At 48.2% G+C, this 16021-nt stretch overlaps 1 protein-coding gene across 2 annotated transcripts in view; it reads right to left on the reverse strand.

Annotated features, from left to right (window-relative positions):
* Nucleotides 1-16021, reverse strand: part of GLRA1 (glycine receptor alpha 1) — an 81525-nt gene that overhangs the window by 40793 nt on the left and 24711 nt on the right. For both annotated transcript variants that reach the window (XM_066277413.1, XM_066277412.1), the window contains exons 2-3: nt 7012-7139; nt 1108-1175 (exon numbers count right to left, since the gene is read on the reverse strand). In XM_066277413.1, the coding sequence (XP_066133510.1) occupies nt 1108-1175; nt 7012-7139 (196 nt within the window). The remainder of the gene's footprint in view (nt 1-1107; nt 1176-7011; nt 7140-16021) is intronic.

Below are 16021 nucleotides of genomic sequence, written 5' to 3' on the forward strand. Positions count from 1 at the left end.
GGCTGAGAACCCTTTGCAGTTGTGTGAATAAGCCACGTTGGAAGCCTGACCTAGACTAGGGGCAGGCGGGTGTCCAGAAATGGATGGTTAGGGAACTTGAAGGAGGTAACAGAGGACTGGCTGACTGGCTGCTTCTCACCATTCTCCTAAAGAGAGGACTTTTAGTGGCCTTGATGATTTTCTCATAGGCTAGGTCACTCATTTGAAACAAGTACAATCGACTATTTTTGTTTTCAAGAACTGAGAAAGAAATTGAAAAGTATCATTGTATTTATTTACAATTACTAATGTAATAGTTACTCCTTGTAGAAATTTGAAATATATAGAAGAAAAGAAAAAGAAACAGAAGAAAATAAAAATTATCATTCAGTCTATGATACAGGGATAATTGTTATTAATGCTTTAGTATTTTTTCTTCTAGCCTTTTTTTTTTTGCTAGTGTAATTGATTTATTTTAAGCTTTTTACTATAGGAATTTTAAAAAATTGATTTGAGATAGAAAGGGAGAGAGGGGGAGAGTGAGAGAGAGAAAGAGAGAGAGAGAGAGAGAGAGAGAGAGAGAGAGAAATATTTGTTATTCCACTTAGTTGTGCATTCCTCTGTTGCTTCTTTTATGTTCCCTAACCGGAGATTGAACCCACAACCTTGGTGTATCAGGACGACGCTCTAACCAACTGAACTACCCAGCCAGGGTGTGGGACTTTTAAAATACACACAAAAGTAGAGAGTAGAGTAAAAGCTACCTAATCTACTCATTTCAGCTTCTATAACCAGTCTTCACCTATTCTGCAGTTGAATTGGAAACTTATAAGGAGGTCTTTACATTTTCTTTTAATCTAAAACTTTAGCCTATTGATATGATTTTGTTTCTGTAATCCTGGGTGTTTGGCATGTTCAGGCCCTGCTCGCTCTTTGGCCATTTTCAGATGTATGTCCTTACCTGAAACATTGACTAGAACAGTGAAGGTGTTCCATTGATATACCACTGGAGACCTAAAAACACACCAGATTCTCCACCTCCTTGGGAAAGACCGGTGCAGAGGGTACATATTTCAGGGAGAGAGAAATCCACTGCAGGAAATACAGGGTGTGTTTAGATTCACTCACCATAGTTGTCTCAGCAATGGAACCAAAGCTGTTGATGAAAATGTTGCAGCTCACATTCACCGGGGGACCTGCCAATCAAGAGAGATTCCTGCTTAGCTCCATATTCATGAAGAAACCCATGGGATAGAACCAGTTCCTGGAACCCTGACTTCAGGGATGGACACCCCTTGGTGAGGAGGCCCTTACTTGCTCTCCACCTTACCTCTGAGTATCTGGGACTCCCAGTCACATCGCTATGACAGATTTCCTGGTCCCCAAGTGAGCACCAGGTACAGAGCACCAGAGTCTGAGCCGACATGTACTTTCATTAACACAGGATGATTCATCATTCCGCCATATGGTTAAAATCCCTTCTCCAAACCCCATCGGCCGCCTTCTAATTTGTGGCTGAAATGTATTTAGGGCTACAGCATTTGGAGGCCATCTTGGGAATCACAAGGAACAGCAAGCTCCTTGCCTTGAACTTATGAACCAAGAATGATTGCCTGAAAGGGCGTTGATGGGAACTTCCAGCTGAGGAATCCAGAGGGAACCTCAAAGGAAGTCCTTAAGCCTTTGTTAAATACTTTCCAGGCAGTCTTTTTGAATGCTACTGCAAAGGACATGAAAAAAGAGGAGGAATATTTGTTCTTTGGAATCACATTGCTAGAGGGGCCTCTGTCCAATGGAAGCTCAATATCTTCATTTTATACTATTATAGCAGCTGGCATTTGCTGAGCATTACAGGGTTTGCTGCTGGGCTGAGAGTTTTAGTAACAGGGTCCTGTTCTACCCTCCCTCTTTCAACAGCTCTGTGAGAAGACGTGATTATTACCCCACTTTACAGATGAGGAAACAGGGGCTCAGAGAGGTTATTTGTCCTCAGCCACACAGCTAGTAAATAGGCAAGCCAGAGTTTGAATTCAGATTTACCTAAATCCTAAGCTGGTGATGTTAATGGCCATACTTGTGAAAAAGAGATTCAGAGACAGGGAGTGGCATGCTCAAGGTCACACAGGGGCAGAATCCAGGGCTGCCACATGAACTGGCGAGAGTGCCAGCCTAAAATACCCAGAGAGGAGTGCGAGACCCCAGGTGAGAGTGAGACAGGCAGTAGGAACCCAGGTACAAGAGAAGGTCTGGAGAGTGAGGTATTAGGGGAGACCTCATGAAGGTGATGACCATGAGCTGACTTGGAAGGTGGGTGAGACTTGATAATAGGTCAGAATCCTGCACATGAAGATTGCAATGTGCAATTTATGAACATTTCAGCTCCACTTTATTGTTGATCCTCATGAGGTCGTGAGGTAGGCAAGGCAAAATGGCTGTCCCTGGTGTCCAGGTGAAGCACAGTCTTAGCCGCTCACCTGGGTTTTTTAGCTGGCACATGGTAGAGCCAGGACTCAGAAAACCCAAGTTTTCTGATTGTGGGAAGAAGGAAGCAGATATTCTTGTGTCCTGTTACCAAATCCTCTGTGTCCCTCTTGACAAAGTATCCCAAGCATTTCATTCAGTCTCAGTTGAGATTTCCTTCATTTCGGAAATCTTGGTGTACAAAAATGGGACTCAGCCTTGCGGGCATCCAGGTTTTTCTTCGAGGGAAGTGTCGGGATCCCTTGGTTTTAGACACAGCTCCAGTGCTCATTGGCTGTTTCACCTCAGACACGCCCCTTCCTTGTTCTGGACCTAGTAATGCTCATTGGCTGTTTCACCTCAGGCACGCCCCTTCCTTGTTCTGGACCTAGTAATGCTCATTGGCTGTTTCACCTCAGGCATGCCCCTTCATCCGGGGTTGCAATTTCCCCATCAGTCTGGGAGAATAGCTCTGGACCTGGCAGTCACTCTGAGCTCCAGTGGTTTGGAATTCCCTTATGGAAGCTATTCATTTAAATTGCAAGGTTATAGGATTTTAGGGCTAGGAGGGTTCTTAGAGGTCATCCAAAGTGAATGTGCAGATAGAGCTTTCTGCAGTAGAATCCCCTCAGAGGGACTAGTTAAACCACAGAATCCTCGGCCCCACCCCCAGACCCAGTGAACCCAAATCTCTGGAGATTAGCCTAGAATCTATATTTTAATGAGCTACCTGGGTAAGTCCCATGCACAGCCAGGTTTAGGAACCACTGCAGAGACCAGTTACCCATTCACAGCTCAGTGCTTGACCACTTCCAGTAGTGGGCAGTTCACTTCATTATGAGCAGTCCTGTCCATAGTTGAGAGGTCTGTCTGCTGAAAATATTTTCTTATGCCGAATGGAGCTCTGCCTCCTTGTCACTTCCACCTAAACAAGGCTCATTAGGTGTTTGTTTTCCTCATTTATCCTCAGACCCAGGTTTTTCTCTTTATTTAGCCTCATACCATTAAAATGCCCCGAAGGGTTACTGTCTGAGCCTTGAATATCACGCAGAGTTCCCACTCAGCCCCTGCAAGTGTCTAGGCTGTGACTCCCCTATAAATTAGGTCCTGATTTATGTGTGCGGGAGGGTGCTAGTCAAGAGGACCCCATGGGGAGGTGAGATCCATTGACATAAATCTGAAATTAAATTATCCTCGAGAAAATGACAATCCGGATACCTTTTGGTAGCAGGCTAATGTATATATCTCATTAAATATTAAAGCTTAATTTTGCTTTTGTGTATGTGTTTGCATTCGGCTGTGCCCCTGATGCTGGGAACACTATCCTACAGAGAGTCTCAGAGACGATGCAGAATATCAGAGCTGGAAGGGCCTCGTCCTGCTGGACCATTTTACAGACGCAGAAACAGAGGCCCAGCTACATCAAGTGACTTGCTTTGTGTCACACGTTTCAGATAAGTAGCGGGAGTTCGCCATCTGATTCTGGCGCTCTTTTACTGCCCCATTAAGATGCGCATCGCCCCTGCATTCTGCATACAGAGACTGCTGTTTCCGGCCACCCCTATTTTCAGGGGAGTCAGGAACAGGCAACATTTCTGGTGCTTGAAGAAAACCACTAAGTGGTTCATCACTCTGGAGTTTTTAAACAATGCAGGTCTCTTCCTATTGTGTTGGGGTCATAGGGCCCTTATCAGGAGCTCTGTGGTTTGTGTGGAGCTTTGGGGAGTCTTGTTTGTGTCTGGGTGGAAGTGGAAAGGGACCATGGGGCTCAGGGGAAGGAGGTCTCCTCCTCATGCTGGTATTTCAGCCCTTTAACACCAGGGAGAGTAGAGAATCCTTGCTTCCCAGCTACAGGGCAGGGCTCCAGGGAGCTGAACTTTGCTCAGAGCCTGACTGGGAGGGGACTGAAGGGGCTAGAGACAGTGCAGGGTTGGGAGATGACTAAGATGATCTAATTCTGTAGATATTGGGGCTCAAGTGTTTGTTTTGTAGTATGGTTTTCAGAGTAGGGAGAGGAAAGGCCTTGATTCAACAGTTTTATAGTCTGGGTTAAATTTTATTTATTTATTTATTTATTTTTCTGAAGCTGGAAACGGGGAGAGACATCAGACAGACTCCCGCATGCGCCCGACCAGGATCCACCCGGCACGCCCACCAGGGGGCGATGCTCTGCCCCTCTGGGGCATCGCTCTGTTGCGACCAGAGCCACTCTAGCGCCTGGGGCAGAGGCCAAGGAGCCATCCCCAGCGCCCGGGCCATCTTTTGCTCCAATGGAGCCTCGCTGCGGGAGGGGAAGAGAGAGACAGAGAGGCAGGAGAGGGGGAGGGGTGGAGAAGCAAATGGGCGCTTCTTCTGTGTGCCCTGGCCGGGAATCGATCCCGGGACTTCTGCACGCCAGGCCGATGCTCTACCACTGAGCCAACCAGCCAGGGCCAAATTTTATTTCTTAAAGATGTTGACTGGGAAGTAATTTAGTCAACAAATAAAAGGATAAACAAGTAAACCAATAAATAAATGATTAGCATTAGATAAAGAGTTGAGTCTAAATAGCTAGCTAGCTTGGGTTAAAAGCAACCTTGACGGCATGAGTTGGGAGTCACTTAACTGCTCTAAGGCCTTAGCGTATTTGTTGGTTCATTTGCTCATTCATTCATTTATGAAAGGCTTATTGAGGGCATTTTATGTGTCATGTACAATGTTATGCACAAAGGACAGCTATCACATGCACATTCAACAAATGAGTCCCTCTCTCAGGAGAGCAAGATCATGGGCCTCAGGATGAGTTCTGACAGAGCCCACCAGGGGGCGCAATGGGCTGGAATTCCTAAAAATGGGAAGCAACCTGGTGGTCAGTTCTCAATGTGTTTGATTTGGCCAAGGATGTTCTAAAGGATGTGATTTAGCTGCCAACTTGGACGATTTCACAAAACCCCAGACTCAAGTCTTGTCTTGGAAGGCCTGCTGCCCAGGGCCTGTGATCCCACTGGGCAGCTACCGCCTGAGCTAAGTGGCTGCCCTTCCACCAGCCCTGTGTTTTCTAGATTTCTTTTCTCCTCTTCATCCTGCCTCACTTGTGTGCCGAATCTGCCTGGTCCACCTGTGTTTTTGCGACTGTGACCCTGGTGAAGGGCTTGGGCCCAGTTTGCTAGGAAAGTAGCCTTGGTCCTGACTTACCTGCCCAAGGTTATGCTAACAGTGCTTGAAGGTGTGGCCTCACGAGCATGGTGCTTGGGAAGGGAAAAAGGCTCACAGCAAACAGGGTGGGAGGTGGGCTCAATCAAACCTCAGTGCATCTCCCAGACGGTTTTCTGTTTGCAGAGCACTCCGAGAAGGGGAGTAACATGAGCAAATATTAGAAAGCCGTCACCAGCTGTCACATTCCTTGTTGGGTTTTGGACTTGAGCCAAAAGGAACAGTGAGGAAGGGCATCGGGAATCAGAACTGATTAGGAGGCTGACAGCAGGTCACTGAAGAAAGATTTTTGCAGGGGTGCTGGGAGGAAGGTCGGGGTGCGCAGGCTCCCAGGGAGGTCCTAATGACTGCGCCTGGAGAATTCTGCTCAGCAGCTTGAGATGGTTACCGCCTCTTAAGGCATCAGTACACAAAGAGAACTGGCCCCCTCTTGGTACAGATGTTGAGATCTCAGAGGACTGTAAGAGCTAAAAGAAACTGCTGGGCTGACTTTGGGGAGGGTTTGTTAATTGGCTACCCACAAGGCGTATTTGGCTCACAAACATGTTCTGTTTGAATATACATATTTTAGGAATCAGAAAAGTTTGCATCAATCTTGTTTTCTTTCCTGGAATATGGGAGGATCTGGTAACAGGGGACCCACATTCCTTTTAGTTGGCCTGCACCCCTATTTCTCCATAGTCTCTACCACTCCCTATTGCCTTACTCCTGGCTCCTCTCACTCACTGGAGTTACCTGATTCCTGTAGGCATTTAAAATTGTGACTCTGATTTAGATTGGAAAGTTTTCAGGATTATATGTTAATCCCTGGAAATCTTTCAAGAGTTGCATTTTATTTGGAAGCCTCTTACATAAAACCCATAAAAGTGGAGCTTTTTTGGGGGGAAGCCGACGTGGGTTAGCTTATTGTGCTCTCTGCTTCTCCCTTTCAGGGTACACGGTGGAAGCCCTAGAGCCCCCATGAATTTTAAAGACCACAGATATGGCCAATGCCATCACTGCACAGATGAGGAAACTGAGGCCCAGAGAAAGGAAGAGGGTTAGCAAAGTTCAGAGCGTAAGTCTGTGCCTGAACCAAAACTTGAACCCATTCCTTTACATTCCATGTTTCATCTGTCCATCATACCAGAGACAGCAAATAGGTTTTAGTTTACATATTGACTCCTGGCAACCAGAGGCGCTGTCAGGTTCGATGCTGAGGCTTTGATTGGTTGGGCTTGCTCGGGAGTAAACTGAGTTGATTAACAATGTCTGCCTTGGGCAGAGGCAAGAATCATGGGATTCGTGCCATGCATTTACCATCGGCAGCCAATACCTCCTGCTTGCTTCTTAATCTAGGAAAGCAAGTCCCTGGGGGTCTGGAAGGAAAGTTTTTCCTACCTTTAAAATTGGGCCTGATCCTGGCGTCATATCCAGAGGTTCTCCCCATTAGCTTATCCAGGAAGTCCGAGGGGGACATAGGCTTGGGCGCGGAGCGGGCGGCTTCAGCCTCCTTAGAAGCAGCAAGGCTAAGGAGGGAGGGAGGAAAGCAGAGGGTTAATGGTGGCCCCTTCTTGTGCTGTGGTCCATCCCAGTCTTGCCCAGCCCTTGTACAACCACTCGAGTGTTCTTAGCCTAAGAAATAGGGAATATGGGTCCTTAATGAGGTAAGGCCTAGGCTAAATTGTTTATCCAGCCCAAACATCAGCCACCGTGGGCTCCTGGCAGGCGGCCGAGTGTCTGATTGCTGCCGAGAAGTTGCTGACTCTTCCCAGGCTGCAGCTCTGGGGATGAGCAGCCGCACTTGGCCGCTGGTCTCCCTGGGAGAGGAGATGGAGGCGTCCACCCCCCCGCTAGGCCCAGCCCTGTGCTCGGGGCGCCTGCATGCTCATAGGTCCACGGAGCAGCACAGCCAGAAAAGGGCTCAGAGATCAAGTAGTCCGGCTTTCCTCAAACTTTCTCTTCAGAATCAGTCACTCAAGAGAAGAAAGAAAAGTTGCCCGAGTCAAATGTATTCAGGAACACAAACTTAATCAGAGCTTCACCCGAGGGCTTCTCAGATACTTGCACAAGCTTGGGTGCTCTACTTCTGGTCTTACTATCTCATGAAACGCACCCTTTAATGCTCAGTTGGGAGAATTGAGGCACAGCTGGCGGAAGGGACCAGCCTTCTCACCCCCACTCGACAAAGTGGTTTCCGGTTCTTACTCACACCACAGCATGAAGTACTGATGCCGACGCCCCCCTCCCCCACCCCGTCACTCTCAATCAAAGACACACAGATTCCTAGAAGAGTTGAAATTGGAACCTGAAGGGTTAAAGAGCAATCATTTGGGTTGCTTTGTGTGACCCAGCTTTTCTGGTCCTGAAATAATACCCAGGAGCCAGCGGGAGCGAGTGCACCTTGTCGCGTGTGCCGAGGGGCTGGTACATTGCAGGAAGTGCTGGTACGCAGAGAGACATGCGCCCGTGTGCTGCCAAGTAGGGCACCGTGTTCCCGGAGGACTTGCTCTGCACCTCCCTTGTTCGTCCCCTGGCTCCTTCTCTGATCTCATCAGTTGTAACTGTGTAAGCGATTGCCTCTAATGGATGACGCTCAACTCTCTGTCTCCGTGCTGGCTTCTCTCCCGAGCCCCCTTTCCTTGTTGGCAAACACTTGCAGGGTGTGTCCATCTGGATGTCCTGCCTGTGTGTGCCTCTGGTCCCTCTCCCAAGCTGAGTGCTACAGCTCCCTTCCCAAGCTTGCCTCTGCAGAGCACAGCTTCCCAGACTCACCGACACCTTCCCATTCTCTAGGGCTGGAGGCCATCATGTCTCCTTGCCCCCTCTCCTCTCCCACCCCTCACTCAGCAGGGCCTGGCCATGTTGCCTCCTGATATGGTTACTTGTGTTTGTGTTTTAAGACCAGGAGCCAAGGTGCTTTTGTTTATTGTCTGTTTGTTCTTTTAATCTCCTACTGTGTCTACCAGGGTGTTTCAAACATAATTGGTGCTCAGTAATAGCACAGTGAATGAATGAATGAATCATATGCTACTCTAATTAATCAAATACCCTGGTGACTAGGGTATTCGTAAATATGCATATGTGGATCAACAATTTAAAAATAATTAGACTGTAATACCCACTAATAAAAAATACTGAAAGCAACCTGGTATTCCTTGGAAGACTCAGAAGGTATTCCAAGATTATTTAGAAACACTCATGCTTAATAACCTGAAGGTACCTTAATCATAGACTGAAGAGCTAGTTTTGATTGACAGGATGAGGGACACATGCATTTGACTGTTTTTATGTGTGTGACTGTGGGTGTTGGTGAGTTTGAAGTGGGTAGGTGTCTAGGTGTGATGTGAATACGTGTTATGTGTACAGGTGAGTGGGTGTTCAGATGTGTAGGGATTAGAGTGTGCAGGAGAGTGTGAATGGATAGTGGATGCTGTTACATAGGTTTGTATATGCAGTGTGACTATCTGAGTTTATGGGCAGGTGTGTTGTTAAGTGTGACATTTAGTATGGGCATTTTCGTGTGTATATGTGGGGTGCATGTATACATGGTTTATAGGGTGTGAATGTGTAAGGTGCCTGTGTGGATGTATGTACTGTATGTGGTGTGTATATTGCATGTGTGTGTTTCTGAAATGTGTTGTAAGATGTAAATAGAATAGTGCAAAGGAGGAAAAAACTGGATGCTTTGGAACCAATGCAGTCTCATACTAGCTGTATGGCCTTGGGGAAGTTACTTAACCTCTCTGAACTTTAGTTGCTTCATATATCAAGTTAGTTTTACACAAGGAATAACTGACATAGCACAGGTTAAAAAATCCCCAACTATCTGGGACGGTTCTTGGAACAGAGCCAACATTCAATATATTGTCTTGCTCTTGCCTTGGTGTGTGTGTGTGTGTGTGTGTGTTTGAGGTAGTTCAAAACCAGTCTGAGGACTTACTGTGCTTTCAAATGCACCATGGGCCCCGCATGGCTGGGAAGTCCAGCCAATGCCTTCCATGGCCCAGAGGTAGGAAGTAGCACAATCCCAGCCTTTTCTCCATTCAGCACCAGACTCCTGGCTGCTCTGCGGCTCTGGTGTGAGCAGAGGGGACCACAGGCATGTGGCCAGTGATTTACGACTTTTCTGCTGTTGTGATTCACTCTAGATCTAGAACCTCTCCAGGAGTGGCAGCTACGAAGCGTTCATAACTCCTTTTCTCTGCCCAGCCCCTCCTCTCAGGTAATAAGATTTGGGAACTTAGTACTCCCTCCCAGCAGTTACTGTGCACAAGCAATCTCTTGGCCCTTAGGCCTCTTTCATAAGCCTGAATCCTATTAAGTGGTACAGTGAGAGAATGAATTCGCTTCAAATTATCCCTTACCATTTGCTATTAGCAAAATGTGCCATTTAATACCTGAATCCTCCCCACAGCTGAAGAGTCCCCTGGTTATCTGAGGTCACATGTCTGCAGCAAGGCATTTGCAGTCTGGTCACCTGACGATTGATTCACTAACAACCCTGGCAGGGTGAGCTGACCCGGAGGGGATGGAGACTCTGAGAGGTTAAGTAACTGGCCGCAGGCTGCCCAGCACTTTAATGAAAGAAGCAATTAGAACACAAATTTTCAGATGTTGACTCACCCAATGCTACCACAGACGGGATCACTTTTTTATGAATGGTGAAGAGCTGCTCTTACTATCATTTGTTTTTGAAGCTTGTTATTTTCTGTTACACTCAAGAAAATCAACACGTGCCTGAATTTTAGCAATCCCCAATTATACACAGCTCTGCACTTATCATGCCTAAAAATGGAGAAGAAATAGTTGTGAATTACCAAATCATCCCCTGCTTTGTTGCGTGACTGACAGTGGAATTCTTTGAAACTTAGAGAGTCTCTAAGTCCAGAGAGAATCTCCCATGTAATCATGTGCCAGTGGTCTCTAGCTGCCTTGTTTCTTTTAAACTTGCCCTGTTTAACAAGGGAGCTTGATGCTACGGTACTCGCAAATGAAAAACCAGCATTCCTTGTCATAGTAGAAACAACCATGATGTGAATACAGTGAGAATAAAGAAAAAAGGGGAGCTTAAAATTCTATGTGAATACAGCTGATTACCAGCAGGACTGCCTTCATTCAGTTCCAGAGGCCCATCAGGTGTCGAATAGGGTAGAGACTTTCTACTGGAGGTCATGAGAAGGACTGAGAGAATTGATTTGATGACGACTTTCACTGTGATTGTGTGTGAACCACCTGAAATTGTTCCCCATCTCTTACTGCCCTCGTCTGAAACTGCCCTGATTCTTTGTGAAATAGAGGCTCCTTTTTTTTTTTTTTTTGGATAGAGGCAGAGAGAGACAGATAGGGACAGACAGACAGGAAGGGAAGGAGATGAGAAGCATCAGTTCTTCGTTGGAGCACCTTAGTTGTTCATTGACTGCTTTCTCATAGGTGCCTTGACTGAGGGGGCTACAGCAAAGTGAGTGACCCCTTGCTCAAGCCAGTGATCTTAGGCTCAAGCCAGTGACCTTAGGCTCAAGCCAGTGAGCTTGGGTTTTAAGCAGTGACCTTTGGACACAAGCCAGCGACCATGGGGTCATGTCTATGATCCCACGTTCAAGCCAGCAACCCCTCACTCAAGCTGGTGAGCCTGCACTCAAGTTGAATGAGCCCATGCTCAAGCCAGCAACCTTGGAGTTTCGAACAGGTGTCCTCTGCATCCTAGTCCAATGTTCTATCTACTGCGCCACCTTCTGGTCAGGCCAGATGCTCCCTTTTAACGTCAGCATTGCCATGCCTCTCCGCTGGACAGACACTGTGCAATTCTGTCCATATTTCGATGCTTTGCACAGAATTAGTTCAAGGCCCCCCTCTAGTAAACCCGTGCCTATGCAGGGCCCTTAATGTGCAGGCAGAACAGCTACCTCCGGTCAACATAACGTCTGCTGATAGACCCGGAGCTGCTGGACGGAGACGTGGGGAGTGGATCTGCGCCATGAGACCTTCGTTTGTTAGGATTTGCTGAGCCTACCTGAGTGTTTGGAAACGATGCAGATTGTTTCAGGGATTACAGCAATGGAATGTAGTGAATCAGACTTGGTATATAAACGGATTTGGTTCGTAGTAATTTCCAGAAAGACAGTGAGGTCCTCTGGGACCAAGTTGTCTGCCCCTTGCAGAGAAGGCTTATGATGATAGCTGACCGGGGAGGGGGGTAAGTGTCTACCACATTTTGGTGAGGGGATTTGTCACACTGGAGGATTTAGGGACTTAAAGGGCCTCAGCGTTGACTCCTTGTGACAGAGACCTCGGGCCGATCCAGAAACGAGGTTCCAGGGTGGGGGCGGAGGCAGGGTGACTGAGTGTAGTGGATGCCGTGTGACCTTCTGTGAGCCACTCCCCTTTCTGCTTTCAGTTTCCCAAGCTATAAAATGAGGGGATTAGAATAATCCCTGAGAGTCCTTCTGGCTCTACATCATCATTTTATTAGTCAGTGATATTCTTTCTTTTTCACACATCTGGTGCTGGGGTTTGAATTTGTCCGGACTCCTTTGGGGGCGTGGGAGTGTGCTTGTGTCTTGTTTTCCCCCGGCCAGTCTCGGATTTCTCCCCAGTGGGACGGCTCATCCCGCCGGGGTTTGTTGGAAGCAAGGCCAGATCAATGCTCAGATTCTCATTCTCCAGTTGTAACATCAGTTGGAAATAGGGAGTCAGGATGAAGCTGTCAGTCTGAATTTCAAACGAGCTGGAGTTGGCAATGGTACCGGGGAGAAGCAGGGTCAATCTCGTGCTGTGTGGAGCCACACCACCAGGAACCACCCTGGGTTAGCAGAGAGGGCCCCCCATCAAATTCCATCTCCCCAGTCCAACATGGGCAGAGAAGTCAGGAGGTCAGGGGGTGGGGAAAGGGGGGGAAAGGCAAAGTGAGGGGAAAAGACAGAGTAAGAGGCTGAGCACACCAAGGGAGGGACACATCGGGCCGGGGAGGATGCTGGAGGTGCAGGCTGAGGAGGGAAGGAGTGGGGTGTGGGGAGAGGAGGAGGCAAGTGCAAAGTGGAGGTGTTTGAGGTATGAGCTGTGCTATAATCCGGGAGTTCAGAGAGCACAGAGCAGGGACACCCAGATGTGCTTGGTGTAAGAGTGGGGGTTTCCAAGAGGCTTTGTGGAGAAAGTGGCTTTTTACAGTACAACTTGAAGGTTGGGTAGGGAGGGGGCTTGGAGGAAATAGGGAGGAAGCCGGCCTGACCAGTGGGGGCACCGTGGATAGAGTGCTGACCTAGAATGATGAGGTCTCCTGGTTTGAAACCCCAAAGTCACCGTTTGAGCATGGGCTGGCCAACTTGAGCACAGGGTCATTGGCTTGAGTGTGGGATCACAGACATGACCCCATGGTCACTGGCTTGAGCCCAAGGTTGCTGGCTTGAGCACGGGGTCACTGGCTCAGCTGGAGCCTGCTGGTCAAGGCACATATGAGAAGCAATCAGCGAACAACTAAAAGTGAAGCAACTACGAGCTGATGCTCCTCACTCTCCCCTCCCTCCCTCCCTCCCTCCCTCCCTCCCTCCCTCCCTCCCTCCCTCCTTCCCTCCCTCCCTCCCTCCCTCCTTCCCTCCCTCCCTCCTTCCCTTCCTCCCTCCCTCCCTTCCTCCCTCCCTCCCTTCCTTCCTTCCTCCCTCTCTCCCTCTCTCCCTCTCTCCCTCCCTTCCTCCTTCCCTCCCTCCCTCCCTCCCTCCCTCCTTGTCTCTCACTGTCTCTCTTTAAAAAAAATAGAGAGGAGAAATGTTTTGGGTAGAAGGAACAGCACTTGTAAAGTCTAGAGATGAGAGAGGACTTGTAGAACTGAAAGTTTATTGTGTGTATGAGGGAGGGAAGTGGGGAAAGAAGAAAAGAATGAGAGAGAGAACAATGGTAAGAGGTTGGGATGGAACACTTAATCTGTGGGTTTGGAAGTAGTAATGGCCGGACCCCAGGTCTCTGTTCTTAGAGTGGGTCTTAAAGTTAAGGGAAGATTATCTCCCCCTAATCCCTTTGCAGTAAAATAATCCATTGGATTGCTCCGTTGTCCCTGGTTAAACTGAATTGTGGCCTGGCCAAGCTCGGGAAATGAGCCCTGCAGACACCTTCAAATGGTGGGTGTCCAAGGTGGCTTCCAGGCAACCCGTTTCCTGACTTTGGCTAGAATATCTGTTCCCTGTGCTTTGGCAGAGAGGTAGTCCAATGAGCTGCTGTTTATTCTGTGCAGAGAGTACCTGGTCAACTAGTCAAGGTCATGTGAAGGTCAGCTCTGTGTTTCCAGGGGCATTTACTTAATACACAATTATGAAGGTCACTGCAGAATAGAGGAAAAAAACATTAAGGTGGGGGCTGAGAAACCTAGGGGTAGTCTTGGCCCTATTTCTAACGTTCTGTGTGGTTTTGGGCTATTTCTTTTTTCTAGACAGTCCTCAGTTTCCCCTCCTGTGAAATGGCAGTTTTAGGTTAGATAGGGCACAGTGAACAGTTCGACCTCAAGTGCCCTCTCTGTTCTGGTAGTAGCTGCTCAGAGAAGGGTTCTGGGGTTCAGCCCAGCGGGGCAGGATCACTGGTCTCTGCCAAGGGACTAGACTGTGGAGTGTGGCTTTGCCTCATTTCTGTGGGCCCTCTCGCTCTAAAAGCCGCTGGTCCTTCTGATTTATTAAGCACCCCCTACGGAGGAGACACAGATAAATGTCTCTGCTCCGTGTGGGCAGAGTTTGGGTCTGTCTTGTTCAGTGCCTGGCATGTAGCAGCAATCAATAATCATTTGTTGATGAATAGCCTTTGCCCTCTAATTGTTTATCGTTCAGCAGATAGAATAGATTAGGTACATAAACAATTATAACAGGTTGCCATCCAGCTTGGGTGGCATAATTGGACTGCGCTGGTGGTTCAGAGGAGGAAGGCAGTATTTGTGAGGAGGTGGGGATACATAAACCCGGTAATCTTTCTGAGTTTTATTCATTAAGCCTGTGTGCACGTTTAGAAAGACCCAGCACTGGCCATTGTTCACGTTGTGTATTTGGGAGAGGAAGCTTTCTTCTGCCTGAGGGCTGTCCTTGGGAAGGGAACAGAGAGGTGGTGGGGAGGGAGGGCTCTGTGCCCCGGGCTCCTGGGAGGCGGTGGGGCCGAGTGAGGTTGGCACTCTTGGCTTTATGGACCAAACCAGTTCCTCGTCCCTGGCTCTGACACCCAGGGCCTTGTGTGTTGTCGTGCAGCCTGGGCCCTGCTGGTCACCCTCGGCTTTGCTTGTGGGGTTGGAAGGAGTTGCATCCTTAAGTTAACATCTGGCTTTCCCTGGCCAGCTGTGCAATTTGGATTTCATCTGATTGCAGCAAGGGGCTTAGGCTGACCGAGGAGTGCCTGACATTTTATTACTCTCACTCCATGATCTGCTAAGCACCCCTGGGAGCAGAATGTCACAGTCATCATGCTCTGAACCCAATTCTCCCAGGGAACAAGATACCCTCCTGTTTCCTGTCCCACCTCCCACAGCTATAGCTGCTTCCTGTAAGGAACTTTTATCTGGATAGAAAGCACATGGATTTGAATGTGATTCTCCTCTGCAGTAAGAGAAAATCTTGGATCCCAGCATCTGGTGCTTCCCCTACCCCTAGGGAAGTTTGTTCTCTGGGGAACCCTCCCCCTTATACTCCTTAGCGCTGCTTCTGGTCTATTCTTCTGATTGGGTTTCCATCCCCTAACTCTCCTGCTTTGTTTCTATCTCCCCACACAGCAGGACCAGCAGGAGGGTGAGGACAAGGAGGTACCTAGCAAAATTTAAGGAGGCATTTAATCTCAGGGTTGTGTAAGTGGCAACCCTGCACTTGCAGCCCCCTGAGAATGAACGCCTCCTTAAATTTTGTGCCCCAGTTCACCTGGCTCACTTGCCTTGCCTAGCCCTGGCCCTGCTACAGCACCTTAGACCCTCAAATGCAGTCTGCCTAGGGTAAAATTTCCTGTAGGTGATCACATGAATTCACCCAAAGAGGGAGTCTCTACTCCTTAGTCTCTCATTTTATGGCCAAAAAGCTTTGTTTTTATTTTCTTGTTTTGTGGTAAAAACAACAACACCATTATGTATCTTATTTTGTCCTGCCAACAGCCTGAGAGGTCTGTCCCCGTTTTACAAATAAAATGAAGACTTAAGATGCATGTGCCTTGCCCGACCAGGTGGTGGCACAGTGGATAGAGCACTGCCCTGGGATACTGAGAATCCAGGTTTAAAACCCTGAGGTAGCTGCCTTGAGCATGGGCTCATCGGCTTGAGCAAGGGGTTGCCGGCTTGAGCTCAAGGTCGCTGGCTTGAGCAAGGGGTCACTGGCTCAGCTGGAGCCCCCTGGTCAAGGCTCACATGAGAAAGCAATCAATGAACAACTAAAGTGATGCAACTACAAGTTGATCCTTCTCATCT

This window comes from Saccopteryx bilineata, chromosome 4 (genome assembly GCF_036850765.1).
Source record: "Saccopteryx bilineata isolate mSacBil1 chromosome 4, mSacBil1_pri_phased_curated, whole genome shotgun sequence".
Classification (NCBI taxonomy): Eukaryota; Metazoa; Chordata; class Mammalia; order Chiroptera; family Emballonuridae; genus Saccopteryx; species Saccopteryx bilineata.